Source organism: Brugia malayi, assembly GCF_000002995.4.
Source record: "Brugia malayi strain FR3 genome assembly, contig: Bm_v4_ChrX_scaffold_001, whole genome shotgun sequence".
Lineage (NCBI taxonomy): Eukaryota > Metazoa > Nematoda > Chromadorea > Rhabditida > Onchocercidae > Brugia > Brugia malayi.
The window spans coordinates 11,324,521-11,339,862 of NW_025062479.1; the positions used below are offsets into that span (position 1 = coordinate 11,324,521).

Here is a 15,342-nt window from a genome sequence, read left to right on the forward strand (position 1 = left end):
GAGACAGGTATTTGTCGTGACAATGATGGATGTATTCATTCAAAATGGTTAAAATTGTACTGAACTGATATCTGATATGGACAAGGCTTAGAATATACAAAATTATTTACTGACACATCTTACTTAATAAAAAAATTTTTTTTCAATTTTATATGTGAGTAATAAGCAGAAAACATTATCAGCATTCTTTTTAATTGATAAAAAAGTGTCAAAAAGTCTTGAAATATTAAATCACATATTAGATTAAATAAATTTATTTTGAACTATGTAAGATTTGAATGTAATTACTTCCTTATTCATTACGATTGTTTCATCTTGTTATTATATATTTCATTCATTCAGTCCTAACATCATTTCTTTATTACACTTATGTAATTTTATTTTATTATTTGATAAATATAAATCGTTTAAAACAGTTTTTTTTTTTTGTTTTTTCTCAATAAATAGCAATAATCATATTATTTTCCTTAGTAGATTTTTTTTCTTCATTATTTTCAACAAATACATCGTATATATATATTTTTTTTTTCTCGGTTCATTTTTAGTTACCGGAATTAGACATTCTCCTGCTTAACTAAATTTTCATTCCGTTTTCATTGCTACGTTTTTATTTTTGAAAGCAATTTACAAAATGCATTAATATTTACAAATTTGACTTTTAAAATGTTCGTCGCATTAAATAGAATTTGTAAATTTGATTTCTTAAAAATTTTTAAGTTCATTGATATAAAGAATGAAAAAGATAATTTTCCTAAATTGCAAGCCTATGAAGAGTTAATGAAATGTAATTGTTATATACAGTTAAAACGAAACAAGTAATACAAATTGCATAATGTATATAATTTGTAACAACAATTTCATTTAAATAGCAAAACAAATGCTTTTACAATCAATCATGATAAAATTGATAATAAATTAATTATAGTCCAATCGACGAAGAAATCATTACAATAAAACTTCTTCATTCCATTCATAAATCAAGAAGTAATGCAGAAATATTCAACAGTTTTGTTAGTAACAAATTATAAAATGAAAAAAAAAAAAAAAAAAAAAAACTAAAAATAAAAGAAAAGTGTAAACGAAAAAAAAAAACAATAATAAAATTAAATAAAATAGAAAATTGGAAAAAAAAAGCGTGACAATAATAAACAGATTAATCATGAAATTTTTAGCTAATAGAAGATTAAAAGACAAAAAATTAATGTAAAATATAAAAATCTTTGCCTTTTTCTCCTTTTCTTTTCACTGTTTTGTTCATGTATGTCTTCTTTGCTTTCCTTTTTTCTTAAAATGAAAATTTCCAAAATTTTACGATACTATATTATTTCGAGATTCTTCAACTATTATTTACTTTCATTTGTTTACATTAAATCTTTAAAGTCATCATCTTTCACTCCTTCCACATAGCTTAATATATATATATATATATTGGCAAATTATAAATGAATCATAGAGGAACTAATTTTGAAATAATGAATAACAATTTGAAAATCGAAAAAAAAAAAGCATTTAGTTTATATTTCTTTTAATAAATTTTAATTCTCATTAAAAATTCGTAAACACTTTCAATCAAATTTGATTTTTTTTTTTTTGTTTTCTTTTATTTTAATAAAAGGAAACTAACTATTAGGTCAGATTTCATTCTTTTTTTCTTTTTTTTTTTTTTTTTTGTATTATTTTATTTAAAAAATAACATATTGAAAATATTTACAATAAATAATTGCAATATGACTTTTCAATAACCTTATCTAAAATATGTTTCAAAATGATAAATTAAGAACCGGTATTCCAATAGAATAGGATAAATACCCATTATATTTTAAATAACTTGATTTTATCAGCTACTTTCTGCATTATTACATTCAAACTGAAATCAACATACAACACTGATAATTTACTATTTATTGCACTATCATTGAATTATCACTAACAAAATATTTGCAAAACGAAAACACATTGGCAATTATTACTGTTAAATACTACCATTGTCAAGTGAGTTACTGAACCAGTGTGGATGCAATTGAAATTGTATAAAAATTTGAAAATTAAGAAAATTAATTAATTCATTGCTAGTATTTTTATGATATGAAATTAGATATCATTGATAGGTAATACTTCAATGAATTTGAGTTAGGAATCGATATATAGTGTAATTTTCCTTTTTTATTTTCAAAAGATCACCAATCTTAATACCCGTTCCCTTCTCTCAGTCGTACAATCAATATGGTTTAAAAATTGGAAATTCTCACTTCAAAATTAGTAAGAATATTTTGTAGGCTATTTCATCTACTTAACAGTTTGCTTATTTGATATTATTTTATTTGTATATGTGAAAAATTTATGTAATAGTGAAAATTGTATTAAATTATTTGCTGCATCAAATACTATGATAACTGAAATAAGAACTGATATGCATACAATTCACAAAACTATACTACACATAATTATAAATAAAAAATTTTAAATGACAAAAAGTACACAAGAAGGGGTAAAACTTTGCTATCGTATTTAAATTCTACATTTTTATGATTGTATATGAGATCGTCTAGTAGAATCATCCGAAATTCGTTCATTCATTGTTGAAAAGTGGAAATATTCACTCATTACATTTGCATTTCTGGAATACTTAAGCTAGAAAATAAACAGATACTTTCAAAACAAGTAATCAACATTTGAAACAACCATTTTAACATGAAAAAGCTGAAAAATAATAAATGCTAATTAAAATGAGTAACTAAAGTTTTGTAGCAAAAAAAATTGCATACAATCTCGAATTGCAATCATTTTTTTCTATCATTTCTAGAGAAAATCCAAAATGAAATAAAAACTAAATTTGAGGAAATACAATAAAATAAACTTTCCAAAACATAGAATTAGTGTTACTTAATGATTTGAAATAAAGCACTGGGAAAATATAATGAACAATAAAATGAACTGAAGAAAAGAAAATACAAAACTAGAGGAATTTATAAATACAGATGTCGACATTTAGATAAGTACAATATGGGTGATTGAAAGAAGAGTAAGAGAGTAACAAAACGAAAAATAAAATGAAAACAATATTTTAGGAAAAAAAAAAGAAAAAAATTGGGTGAGAATGACTGAGATATAATATAACTACTACAACTACAATAACTACTGTTGGTACAGCTGCTATCGTTGTTAGTGGTAAACGATAGCGCTGATGTGAACATATGAAAAGAAGACAAAAGGTTGATCGCTTCAAATTAAAAAAAAAAAAAGTAATAGAAACCTGCTGGCAACATGTTCAATCATGACAGCAGAAAACGTTAGACTGTAAGAAACAATGACAATTGCTTTTTCTAAGACATACATATACATTCAATTCATATATGAAATCAAAACCAACGCTAAGGACTGGAAACTTCACCAAAATGCAAAATGGCGACATATGATACAAAGGAGAGAAAAAAAAAAAAAAAAAAGGGGAACGATGAGAGGACAGTTATAGACCTATACAATCAAACAGACAAAAAAATCATCACTTTAAAATATTATTTCAAAATTTTATCACATGAATGACTTACCTTTCAATTCTCCTAAAAACTCTTTTTATTCATTGCTATTATTTGAAAAAAAAAAAGAAAAAAAGAAGGAAAAACCCTTCCAAATAGCAAATTCCTGAAGGTGTAAAATGATTCATAATTACATTACAATTCTCAATAATTTGTAATATTTGTACTGAGATATTAAAATCGACATGAAAGCCTTGCAATAAATTACGATCCAAAAAAAGAGATTAACAATTTGGGCAATTACTTTTCTTTTTTTAAATTCAGTGGGTTTCGTTTGAATTAGAAAAACATCTGTCAAATTTTTAAAATGAAAGCAAAAAACTAGAAAATTTGATTTTGGTGATTATGATATTTGGATTCATTCAAATATCCTATATAATCAACTGCCAATATATCCGGTTTACTCGTTAGTAGAGTGCAAATATGATTAAAATTTAGTGTGAAATATTTATTAGAAATTTGTGAATAATGACAAAGAAATTCACCGAAGATTATTTTTAAATAGAGAAAGAAGTTTTTCAGTGCAGATTTCCAGAGATGAAAGAAGTGAGGAGATAAAAAATTGGAATCAATGGTTGATATTGGTTCCATTCATCCACTTTACTGCTTCTTGTTATAACCCATTCGTTTTTACATTTGACTAAATAAATTCCTGTATGAATGTTTCACTGAAGCAATGATCTACAAAACAGCAAAAGCTGGCTATGTGTTTAGTTACGCTGCAATGTGTTATGCTTCTTCAATAACTGTTTCATACATTTTCTCCAGCTGTAAGCTGTCAACTTACAAAAAATTTCTTACAGATTATGCCTGACTCATCGAGAAAAACCAATTACCCTAATTATTCGATAGGTAAATAAAACAAAAAAAATTGCAAAGCCAATATGATGAACAATAGTACTATTTCCCAAAAAGCTTATATTCTTAGATTCGAAATTATATTCATTGCTTTAAACTGTTGAGAAAACAATTTCAAAATTACCCATTTTTCTTTTACAACTTAAATTTGAATTTTATAAAATACAAGAAATTAAACAGCAGGGAGAAAAAGTATTCGTAAAAATATGATCAGTTAACTAACGACAGAACGTTGTGTGATATTCTTCGTCCTTCATCTTGCTAATTGCATCTGTATCCATGAGGAAAATTTAGACTATCCACAGGAACATAAATGGGCAATGCTGAAAAATGTTCGACTAAATATTTTCACGCCACCGAAAAATGGCTTTCGAGTACCTTAAAAAACTTACACCGTCGAAAATAGATTAAACTAATGATCAATAACAACTGATATTCTTATGCACTATGTAAAAAAATGTTTCATATCTTCTTCATCATCAACCAGTTCTATAGTTAAAAAACTACTATTTATGGAAATATCATTATTAAGGAGAAAACATCAGTTTGAATTCTTTTTGAAACAAATACCATAAATTTAAGTTTGATTCTTTTTTTTTTTTTTATTCTTAAGGAAAAAAAAGAACCAATGGCGAAAAGAACTCAACAACTGAGAGATTAGGAAATAAGTAAGATTGATTGGGAGTTCTTTTTTTTTTTGAAAAGATGTTTACGCAATTACACATGATGAATGAACAGTTTGCCATGATGAAAATCTATCAACAGCATTAATTTGATTATCACTAACAGTCATTACTTCTTTTAAAGAAATAAATGCTTACCGCTACGTCAAAATAAAAGCAAACCCTAAAAGTTATAGAGGTCTTTTAACTCCCTTACTTATGTAATCTGTAACAAAATTTTCACCTCTTCGACGTATATATAAATACAAAGTTTCTTTTGTTTGTTATTTAATAAGCTAAAAGGCCTCATGAAACATTTTTTCTCTAGCTTACAAACGCAATTATATTTGTGCTCATTTTTCTTCTTTCTCAACGAATCTCCGTTACAATAAAGTATAAGTCAATAATGAAAAAGTGTGAGTGCTGAAACTTACATTTGACCAACTTCCCTTCGATTTCAAAAAGTCCTTGAATAATTTGAAGATGCCTCTATCCAACTTTTTAACTCTTCTTTTAATATACTTCAATGGTTCACAAAGTCTTCGCTATAATAATGATACCCACTTTCAAATATCGACCATTAATATCTCCTTCCAAGTGTACTCCAAAATGTAATAAAGGACCGAACAAATCGAAATATAATATGTAAATATGAATCCACTTTTTTCCGCTGAAATCTTTCTCGTTTCGATAAAGCATTTAAAAGATAAGCTAGTTTCAACTCGGCATGTTCCAAAATATCATATACACTTTTCTATGTATTGCTTCTCGTAACATGCCTTACTTTCCTTTCGTATTCATATTTCATTATTTTTGTGTTAGTTTTTTCTTTCGTATTCGATTATTTCTGTGCTAGTTGAACACTGTAAGAAAATAAAACAGCTTTTCAACTTTCATAACCACAGTATTACTTGAAAGAATTCTACTGGCACCAATTCAATAGGCATTTTACCCATCGCTTTTGATGCCGAAGCCATAAATTACGTCATAAAGCAAACTAAGATCCAACGAACCACAAACCGTATTATTCTTCAGTAAACAATAACCGAAATCATTAATGACATAATGTAACTAACGTTAAATACTCAATGGAACTATGAATAAAGCAATATGAGCGTAGTTTTGCATGAAACAGAACCAGTCTAAAAGTGAACTTGAATAATGCCAATTAAATATTAGCTGAAACAATATCGATTCAATGTAAATTTCCATTATGAAAAAGAATTTAAAGAAATTTAACCTTTAAATGAGTCAGTTGCAGCAAGCATCCTAAATTCGTTTTTGGCATGCCCACAGTGAGAAACGGAAATCTGCTGCCAGGGAAATCCAATAAATTCCCAAAACAAACTTCTACTATTTTCAACCTTCCTTAAACGTCTGATTCCCACAAACTGTAAAAATTCTCTTTTTTTAATAAATATTAATAATAGTATACACCATAGATATTAATACTAATGCACATTCTTAACAATATATTAATAATCGTTACACGTATCTATCACTCTAAACTGTTACAATATGCATGCTATAATCAAGATTTGCACGAATTTTGAATTGTTTGACTTTCCATTTGCTTTAAATTATTTCACTATACACTTACGATCTCTTATTATATCCTACTATAATTTATTCATTTCATTAGAATCATTACGCAGTTTATCATTCACAAAATAAGATACAACATTATTTTTCTTTATTAAAAAAATTTTCACTATTGCTGATAAAGTGTTTTATGCAAAATAATTCTCTACAGTAATGTGTGCATCAAAAAGATTATTAATAAAATTGTCCGAAAAATTCATCTCGATTTTATCATTATTTAATTGCATAAGATAAAATAATACGAAGAAAATTTATCTAACATTACCGAAAGAAAATTTATCTAACATTCACTAAAGACTGAAAAAAGTCCAACATATCGCAATTCTTCCCATGAAATTCCACCCCATGTTTAAGCCGAAGAAAGATACCAATAAGGTAGGTAGAATCTATCAACTCTTACTTTAATTAACTTGTGGGATGTTTTTTTTGCAAGATGCGGCCGTAACAAATGCGGTTATAACGTGTTGTTTTTCCGATTCGATTTAGCGTATCTGGAACGTTGGTTGGGTGGGGTCAAGGGTCAAGTTGTGTTTGGCTGGAATAAGAGGTGTGTTGTTCGGTTATTTCAGTAAGAAGCAAGGCATTGTTTGGATTTTTGCGATGGTATACATGGAAATGTGCAAGGATAGAGAATAAGATGGGTATGGAGAATCACGTGATCATATGGATATATCCAGAATCACGTGATCATATGGAATACTCTCCAGTTTCTTTTTTTTTTCTTTTAATATTTAAAAGTGCAACATTAGAGTTATTGTCGCCGTCTTTGGTGGCCTTTCCACAATGTTCATTTTACGTTTTCTACGATGCATATTTTGCAGCGTGAATTATATGGAACATAGTCATCCAGAAAAACAAGTGTTTCCCACAGATATGTTATTTATTATTTGATTCTGATGGTTATAGTTTGCAAATGTGATAGTATTTTCCTGATATACTTGAAAGCTACTGGTAATCGGCACAGCAGTATTTTTCATCTATGAGCTAGCATTCCTTTTCGAACTTTTTGAGTGAGACCTGTTAGAAACTGATAAAATATTTGTTCGAGGATAAGTGAATATATAACTGAGGTATTTAACCTAAATGCTTGTTTATCATTATTAATCATTACAATTAACTGTGTGGTTAATTTACACGCAGTAGTAGGATCGTATCATATATATGTTCGAGTTATGCTTAGTTCAAAGCTAAACTTGTAAATGAGATTTTAAGACGTCATGAAAATGACAGCTCAATAAATTTTCTAAGCACGTAGCATACTGTCGTCTTACATGTACTTCTTTTTCCTTAAATAATGGCTTTCCTGAATCGTTAGAACTCATTTCTTAATGCCTTGAAAAGTGTTATATAATTTACTAAGAAACGAAATAAATCTTGGTGCTGTCAAATTATAAAAGCCTTGAAATAATTTCGATAATTTTGTAATAAATGTTAGTGAATCATCCATAGTTTCATAGTTTCTGTACATTTTGTTCCGGTTATTGTAATTCTTGAGTCATCGTACTTCGTGAATAGCGTTATTTTACTTTAAGAAAAGATAATTAAATGAAAAGTGTTGTTAGACAACCGTCATATATTACAAAATGAAGGTTTTGTCGGAAATGTTAAGTTTTTGCATTATAAGATTCCTTTAGATGAAATCTAACAAGTTTAAAGGATGGCAGAATTATGTGAAAGGCTTTAGATGAGTAGCATGAGATTACTGAAAATTTGAAATTATCTAATTTTTGAGAAATAAGCGTAAAGAGTTGAATTGAAGACAAAATGGTTGGTGTGAATGATCGACTTGATAATTTAGTGAATTGGGGAAGTGTTTTTGTTTTCTTACGTTTGTTATAGTGATTCGTATGGAAGGGAGGGGTTAGGATTTTATTTTATGGGTGGGATGAATAGGTGATGATGTTTCCTATTTCTAAAAATGTAAAGGGTCATTCCAAGAAATGAGAGAGATATGTTAAAAGATTTAAAGGTTTTTTGAAAAATGATGTAAATTATGTGTATCTTGGCATGTCAGTTTCTTTTTCAATCCTTTTTACATTGATTTTTAGTTTAAATCAATTTTGAAGTTGATAGGGACCGTATAGGAATATTTCCTGAACCGGAAACAAGAGTTTGTACGAATAAAACCACCCATTTATTCCATTATGATATATCACTTTTTGACAAATAGCACACGCCTGTAGCTGTGAGAAATATGACTGTGCACGGATTTTATGCATTAGAAAGGAAGAGGTTGTCATTACAGCATACCGTTTATAATTCAGCCGTTGGTTCAAGCATTTGTCATTTGGTTGATTTAAAACAGTATGTTGGAATTTAGTCGTTGATTTTGCCGGATGTTGGGGTTTCCAATCGCTGCTGAAAATAACACATCACTCGGGAGCATTGGAATGCTTTGTAATATTACATATCATCGTCGTTTTGGTGCAACCTAACTGCAATGGGGTGTAACGCTATGGTTTGTCTGGTGTCTGCGTCTGTGTGTATTTTATACATGTATGTATCATGTATGTATGTGTGTGTGTATCTGATCGAGCGTATTTGTCCGTATTCCCGTCTGTAACAGATAGCAAAACGGGGGAAGTTGGGAGGGGAGAGCTGTCTGCTCGGAAGTTGATGTAAATTCAATTAATCAAAGCAAATAGTTTTATCAAAAAGGAAGGATGAAATCCAATCAAATAATCCAATTCGTAAGAATTGAGGAAACGTTTACTAAAAGAATGCATAGCAAATTGATAGGAAATGCATAATAAAGAATTGTGGGATTGAAATAAATGAATGAAAAGAAGTGATCACTATAAGATGACCTGATTACATGAGATGGAACTGTGAAACTTGCATAATTTTTGTGAGGTTTAGCTAACGATGTCGATTTTTCGAGTGATGTTTAGTATTATGATATTGTTTACAAATACCATTATTGCTATAAGAAAATGTCACCTTTCTCTCCTTTTTTCCTTCCTTCCACACTTTCTTCTCTCCTTTCTTTCTGCATTTAGCCAACTGTTGGTTATTGATTGCTAGCTTGTTGAATGGATTAAACATATCTTCCTTTATGTTATTATGGTTTATTCAATTGGTGAGATTTAAATCACTAAGTAAATACAATATTATTGTTACTGTAAAGGATAGGTTTTGCTAGTACTTTCCAGACTTTTGCAGCAATCATAAATGTAATAAATGGATTTTAATTCTTATGAAACGATCAGATTAAATATTTAATAGGAGCATGATCTGTCTATATTTCTGGATGGTTAAGCATGCATGTGCGCGTGTTTGTATGTGTACGTGTGTTGTAACAGCACAAACGCGCCGTGCATAATATGTGTTGGTCAGTGTTAAGGCGAAATTAAGGCGAAATGCGATGGTTATATGAGAATTCAGCAAAATTCTACGTCAGACAGAGAAGGATTGAAGAATATTTTATAAGTCAGTTCCGGTTTCCAGTTTAATTCCTTCATGTTTTTCCAGTGAGTGAAGTTTCAGCGTACACGTGGTTTCGTCTCATCTTCAGCCGTTTTCATTAGTAAGTCCCATTAAAATATTGTATTTTAGTGCTTAAGTAACCCGATCGATTTCTTTCATAACACTCCTTATCTCTAAATATCCTTAATTTACTTCAGCATAAAGGATTGATGAAATCAGGAATGTAGCAGAAAGTGAAGTGGCAGCATTCACTTCAGTGAAATTAATGTTGTGGCTGTAGTTATACCTAACAAGAACTTGTAGGGAGGTAGGAGAGAAATGTTGTCATTACTTTTCACTGTCAAAATTTTGTTAAAAGAGTAAGTAAGCCATCAAGTCATGTTTCACTTGTCGAAAGAATGTCTGTACGATATATATACAAAATTGTAATGTCAAAAATACTTGTGATGCATTGATGTACGAATGAAAATGAATGAAGACGAGACATTCATCACTATCTCACTAGTCAAGCAGTGAAAGGTCGTTAGTATTGATGGAGAGGTTAAAAATCGAGGCGCTCTTTTTCAATGAAATATGGAAGCAAATAAGCGGCTGTAGTAATAATTTCCTTATTATTATTATTAGCTCTGGTCTAAGGAATAGGAGAGGGAAAGAAAGCCGACTTTAGGTTTTATTAATATCTTTCGTTTCACCTGATCGATATTGCACTTTTTTCAGATTTGACTTTCCTCTCCCCTTCTGGTCCTCCTTCTCTCTGCTATTTTCTTAGTTATCGGAATCATTCTGTGGAGTTCATTTTCCCAAAATTTCCAGAACCCCAGTTGTATCATCACAGTGTGAAAGGAACAAGAGCAGCTAGTACATTAGGGGAGCAGTATGTAGATACAGATGATGTGCAGGAAGAGAAAGAAGCAATACAGTACGAAGGTAGGATGTAGTTTGATATTGCAAATAAAGTTTTGGATAGCTAACAAAAGTGGAGAGATAAGTAGATGGATGGGTAGCGTAGTACCTATGGGTCATATATACTCTTATAACTGCGGCGGTAGTGGTGCTAGTAGTAGTTGTTGTAGTAATAGTGGTTGTAACAATAATTTATCTACGACGAAAAGCATTTGAAAGAGGACATTAGTAAGCTCGTCAACATTTATGGCTACGCAAGAATAGTAGACTTTAGAAAGTAGATGGGAGAGAAGGGGTTTGGGAAAGCATGAGGGGAGGGTGAACATGGGGAAGAAAGGGGTGTTGATTTCGGGTTAGTTGGACGAGGAGAGCGTAAACTAGACGATATCAGGACCGCCTTGCAAACAACTCTTCCAATAATTTTGTTCATTCGTATTCTTTCTGTCCTTGTCTTTCTCCATCAACCGTTGTTTGGTTTATGTATGTATGTGTGTATGTATTGCAGTAGTGCTGATGGCAAGTCATCAGGCAGCAACAGCGGACGACAACAGCAGCAGTTGGAGCAGCACGGCACACAGTAATGCATTTTGCATGTTGTGTGTATGGTTGCCCGATAGCATGATAGCCCAATGTGTCGAAGTTTTCGTGCAGTCGATAAGTCACCATTCCCGAGCTTGTACATTAAGAGCAGTAATTGAGCAAGCATCTAATAGCTGTTAGTGGTAGAAATAATAAAATAGTAATTAATTAGGTATATTAGTGAGATTATTGTACTTGTGGTAGCGGTAACAGTAACCTTTCACAATTTTGTCTTCTGGGAAGCTTCATGAGGAATTTATGATTAAAGCAGTAGTGTTGAAACATTATGATTTCGTATAGTTGTCATCCCTAAGCAAGTAACATTTAGCAATCGATCAGACCGGTTGAATAACTCTAGTTTTCGTCCTCTCACTCCTGTGTTGCTGGTTATATGCTGGATGAATGCCTTCCTTCATCACTGGATGATTTGGCGTGCTTGCGACAGTTCGAGTCGTCTAATATATTTCGGATTTCGACTATTTCCATTGACTGATGCAATTTAATAGAAATCAATTTTTTCTGGATTATTTTTGCCCTGAAAGACTTCAAAGCAATATCAGGATGTATTAACAAAAGAAAGAGAGAAAAAAAAGTTGGTGGGGGCAGTAGGCCTTCACCATGATCTACAGAATGCTATCATTTTGAGTCTGAGATCATTGTGAAAGCTATTTGCCTTCTACCGTCTCCAAACATGCATGCGTAGTCTGCAGGCTTTAAAACTTCAGTTTTCCGTAATTTTATACTTCTTGTTGAAGTGCTACATACTCGTATCTTTTTCTCACTTTAATAGGTTTAGTTATAACAGTAATCATGGGTGGAATAGCTTTATAGATATTCCAGTTATTTCGGGTATGAAGACGTTGCAGTTTATTGGGTAACAAAACTGAAGTTTCATCCGTTTTGATGTGTTATGAGTGGTTGATGACGCATGAGTATTACAAATTGGTGTGAAATCTGGAGTATTTCTTTAAATATTTAGAGAGAAGAAGCATAATGGTGGACGTAGTTGCCGGACGTATTAATCGTGTGCTGGAAACGCTTGAATCCTTCAGAAGCCAGTGGACACCAGCTGTAGCACGGCAGATCGATCTAGTACGTCGTGTTTATAATGAGTTATTGATTGACGATGATCCAGAAGCGGAGCTGTCGGTAACTGCAGAAGTGGTACTTGCACAGGCTATGGAAAAATTGGGAGACATGCTGCAAGAGGTAAATAATTGGTGGACTAAATTGTTTCTTTCTTTTTTTTTTTTTTTTTGATATTTTGTCAACTTATTCTTAAAAATTGGGAAAATTTATGTTATTCAGGAGCATGAAAGTGGTTTTTTTCGGGATTTGTTTTGACATTTCTAAAAAATCATACAAAACTCGAGAAGTTCGGAAAGTTGATGTATGTAATAATTTTTCTGGAATAAAGGTTCGATTTAATTTGAGATGGCGCATCAACACCGGAGTACTCATCAAATGTTGTCAAAGATTGGCAAAGCTATCGACAGATATTTTGTCACGGATCTTAGTTCTTTAACGAAAATTGATAAGAATATTGATACAGATCCAAGACTGCATGGAAGAGTCAACGCTCTCATTACTAATCATTTGACGAGTACCGGAAAATTCGATGTTGCGGATATTCTGACGAAAGTAATCTAATTTCAACAGTTGTTTATTCTTGAAGACAATTAGTTAAGGGTGCCGAACTTAGCATTCGGAGTGTTTTAGGAGGCACAACTGCCAGCATCGGAAGGTTTGGAATTCAATGTGGATGATATCCGACATTTAATGGAAGCGTTCCAGAAAAGAGATATTACTCCCGCACTCCAGTGGCTCAAGCAAAATGCTTCGCGAGATGAACAACTGATTTATGATCTTCAAAAACAACATTTTGTCAAACTTCTGGAAGATGGTATAACATTTACAACTTTGAACTAAAGAGGGAAGAGCTGTATTTGAAGAAATCGTTTATTTGCATTTCCAGGGCAAACTATGGAGGCTTTGCAGTACAGTCACCATCTTTCGAAAAATCCAGACGAGATGATACAATTGCTGTGGGCAATTGTTGCCAAAGATCGTAAGACGCGTTATCCTGATCTTTTCAATCCCGTTGTTTGGCAGCAACTCGAATTGCGTCTTGCTCGAGTTATGTCTCGATCAGAAAATTATCTCAGTCAAATGTATGTGAATCTCACACTATATATCTACACATTTTAGTTGCAGCGAACCTGACACTCTAGTTAATCATTTTCAGTTTTTTGACATGATCTTATAGAATTGTAGCATCATTTCAAAACTTCTAATATTCTTTAAATTCAGACGTGTTATCGTAGTCACACTCACTCCATATTATTCACATGTTGAAAAAAGTGATTATTTCCATGGTGCCACTTGATTTTATTCAGATTTTCCAAAACTCATGTTTTGTAATAGCGTTAGCATACGAGCAAATCAGCAAATTTTGCTTTTCATCCACATGTAACTAGATTTATCCACTAAGAGATCTGAATATTTTCCTGGATTTGGAAAATCACTGTAATGTACTAGGGGCATTGCTTTTATGTTTACTTCAGTCTTGAACTTGGCATCAAGATGGTACCATCACTCATTAGTCTTCGTCAGCTAATGATAAATCGATCACTGGAATCTCTTTTTCAAGGTGATGAATTGCCCATTGAAGTGGATGTGCCGAATGCCGCCCATTCTGTGTTCGCTTGCCCAATTCTTAAGGTTCTTTTTGTTTAATAGAAGGGCTGTTGCATTCATTTGACTCTCAATTTTGTAACTTTGATTCCCAAATGTATTTTCAATATTTTGGATGCTTGGAATTTCGAGAATTTTCGTGCAGTTAATCACTTTTGTACAGCACTTTTTATGTATGCAGGCACAGTGCACGGAACAAAATCCTCCTATGCGTCTCACATGTGGTCATGTAATTTCTCGAGAAGCACTTCATAAATTAGCCCAAACAGGACGTTTCGTTGCACCGACCAATTTGGCTCCTTCCAATGCTTTCAGTCATATTCGTTTGAAGTGTCCGTACTGTCCAGTGGAATCATCAGTAGCTGATGCTAAGAGAGTATATTTCTAATATCTCCTATCAAATATATGTAATTTTTTATACATATGTTCTGTGTATACATTTATTGATTGTTTACAGTTTACATGTATTGCTTGTTTACAGTTACCAACTAATTTGTGCCATTTCCCGGCATTCATTACACAGTCGGTCGTTTCAAGGTGAAAATATTGCTATGAGATTATCACCATCTTTGCTTTGCTGTCACCCTGCTGCACCCTACACAAAGATTATCGATGCTGATAAAGGTTTTCCGGGATAGGTAGTACAGTTCAAGTTAACAATACCATTGCTAAACTATTGTAAAGTGCCCTTGCATGTACAACTTTGTCCCCTCCGCAATGTCCGTCTCCCTGACATATGTTTGGAATGTCCCCCTCGATTCTATTATCTTTTCAGTGATTACGCCTTGCTGTATTTTATTATTGTAAACACCATTTGTCTTATGGGCTATCGTCAACCTTGAAACTATTAACGAAATTTAACTTGTATATCATTTTCCTGAATTCTTATTCGGGACAGTGAGTGGAGTTGTTTGTTTCAGAGTATGTCTCTTCTTGGTGCAATTTTCATAACGTCCTGATGAAGATTTGAGTATTTTGAAAGATTGATGCCAAATTGCGTGTTTATCAACAACTACACATTATGTGTATTGATTACTAGATCATGTCCGAGTTTCTACTTATATCTATATGATAGATACGCT

The 15,342-nt window shown here is 31.5% G+C and overlaps 2 protein-coding genes and 1 non-coding gene across 3 annotated transcripts; all 3 read left to right on the forward strand.

The window, feature by feature from the left end:
* Positions 1–10,017: 10,017 nt before the first annotated feature.
* Positions 10,018–11,707, forward strand: Bm12631 (Uncharacterized protein; the record flags this gene model as incomplete). The annotated part of the gene is made up of 3 exons (XM_043074480.1): positions 10,018–10,087; positions 10,898–11,011; positions 11,493–11,707. The coding sequence occupies 3 exons, from the start codon at positions 10,018–10,020 to the stop codon at positions 11,705–11,707; spliced, it is 399 nt and encodes a 132-aa protein (XP_042930414.1).
* A 454-nt stretch (positions 11,708–12,161) lies between these two features.
* Positions 12,162–12,252, forward strand: Bma-mir-81. The gene has a single exon (XR_006227926.1). It is a non-coding gene; the product is annotated as a pre-microRNA Bma-mir-81 (primary transcript).
* Positions 12,253–12,559: 307 nt separating this feature from the next.
* On the forward strand, positions 12,560–14,648 carry Bm5646 (Uncharacterized protein; the record flags this gene model as incomplete). The annotated part of the gene is made up of 6 exons (XM_001893218.1): positions 12,560–12,775; positions 13,001–13,207; positions 13,286–13,469; positions 13,542–13,737; positions 14,131–14,287; positions 14,442–14,648. The coding sequence occupies 6 exons, from the start codon at positions 12,560–12,562 to the stop codon at positions 14,646–14,648; spliced, it is 1,167 nt and encodes a 388-aa protein (XP_001893253.1).
* Positions 14,649–15,342: the final 694 nt, after the last annotated feature.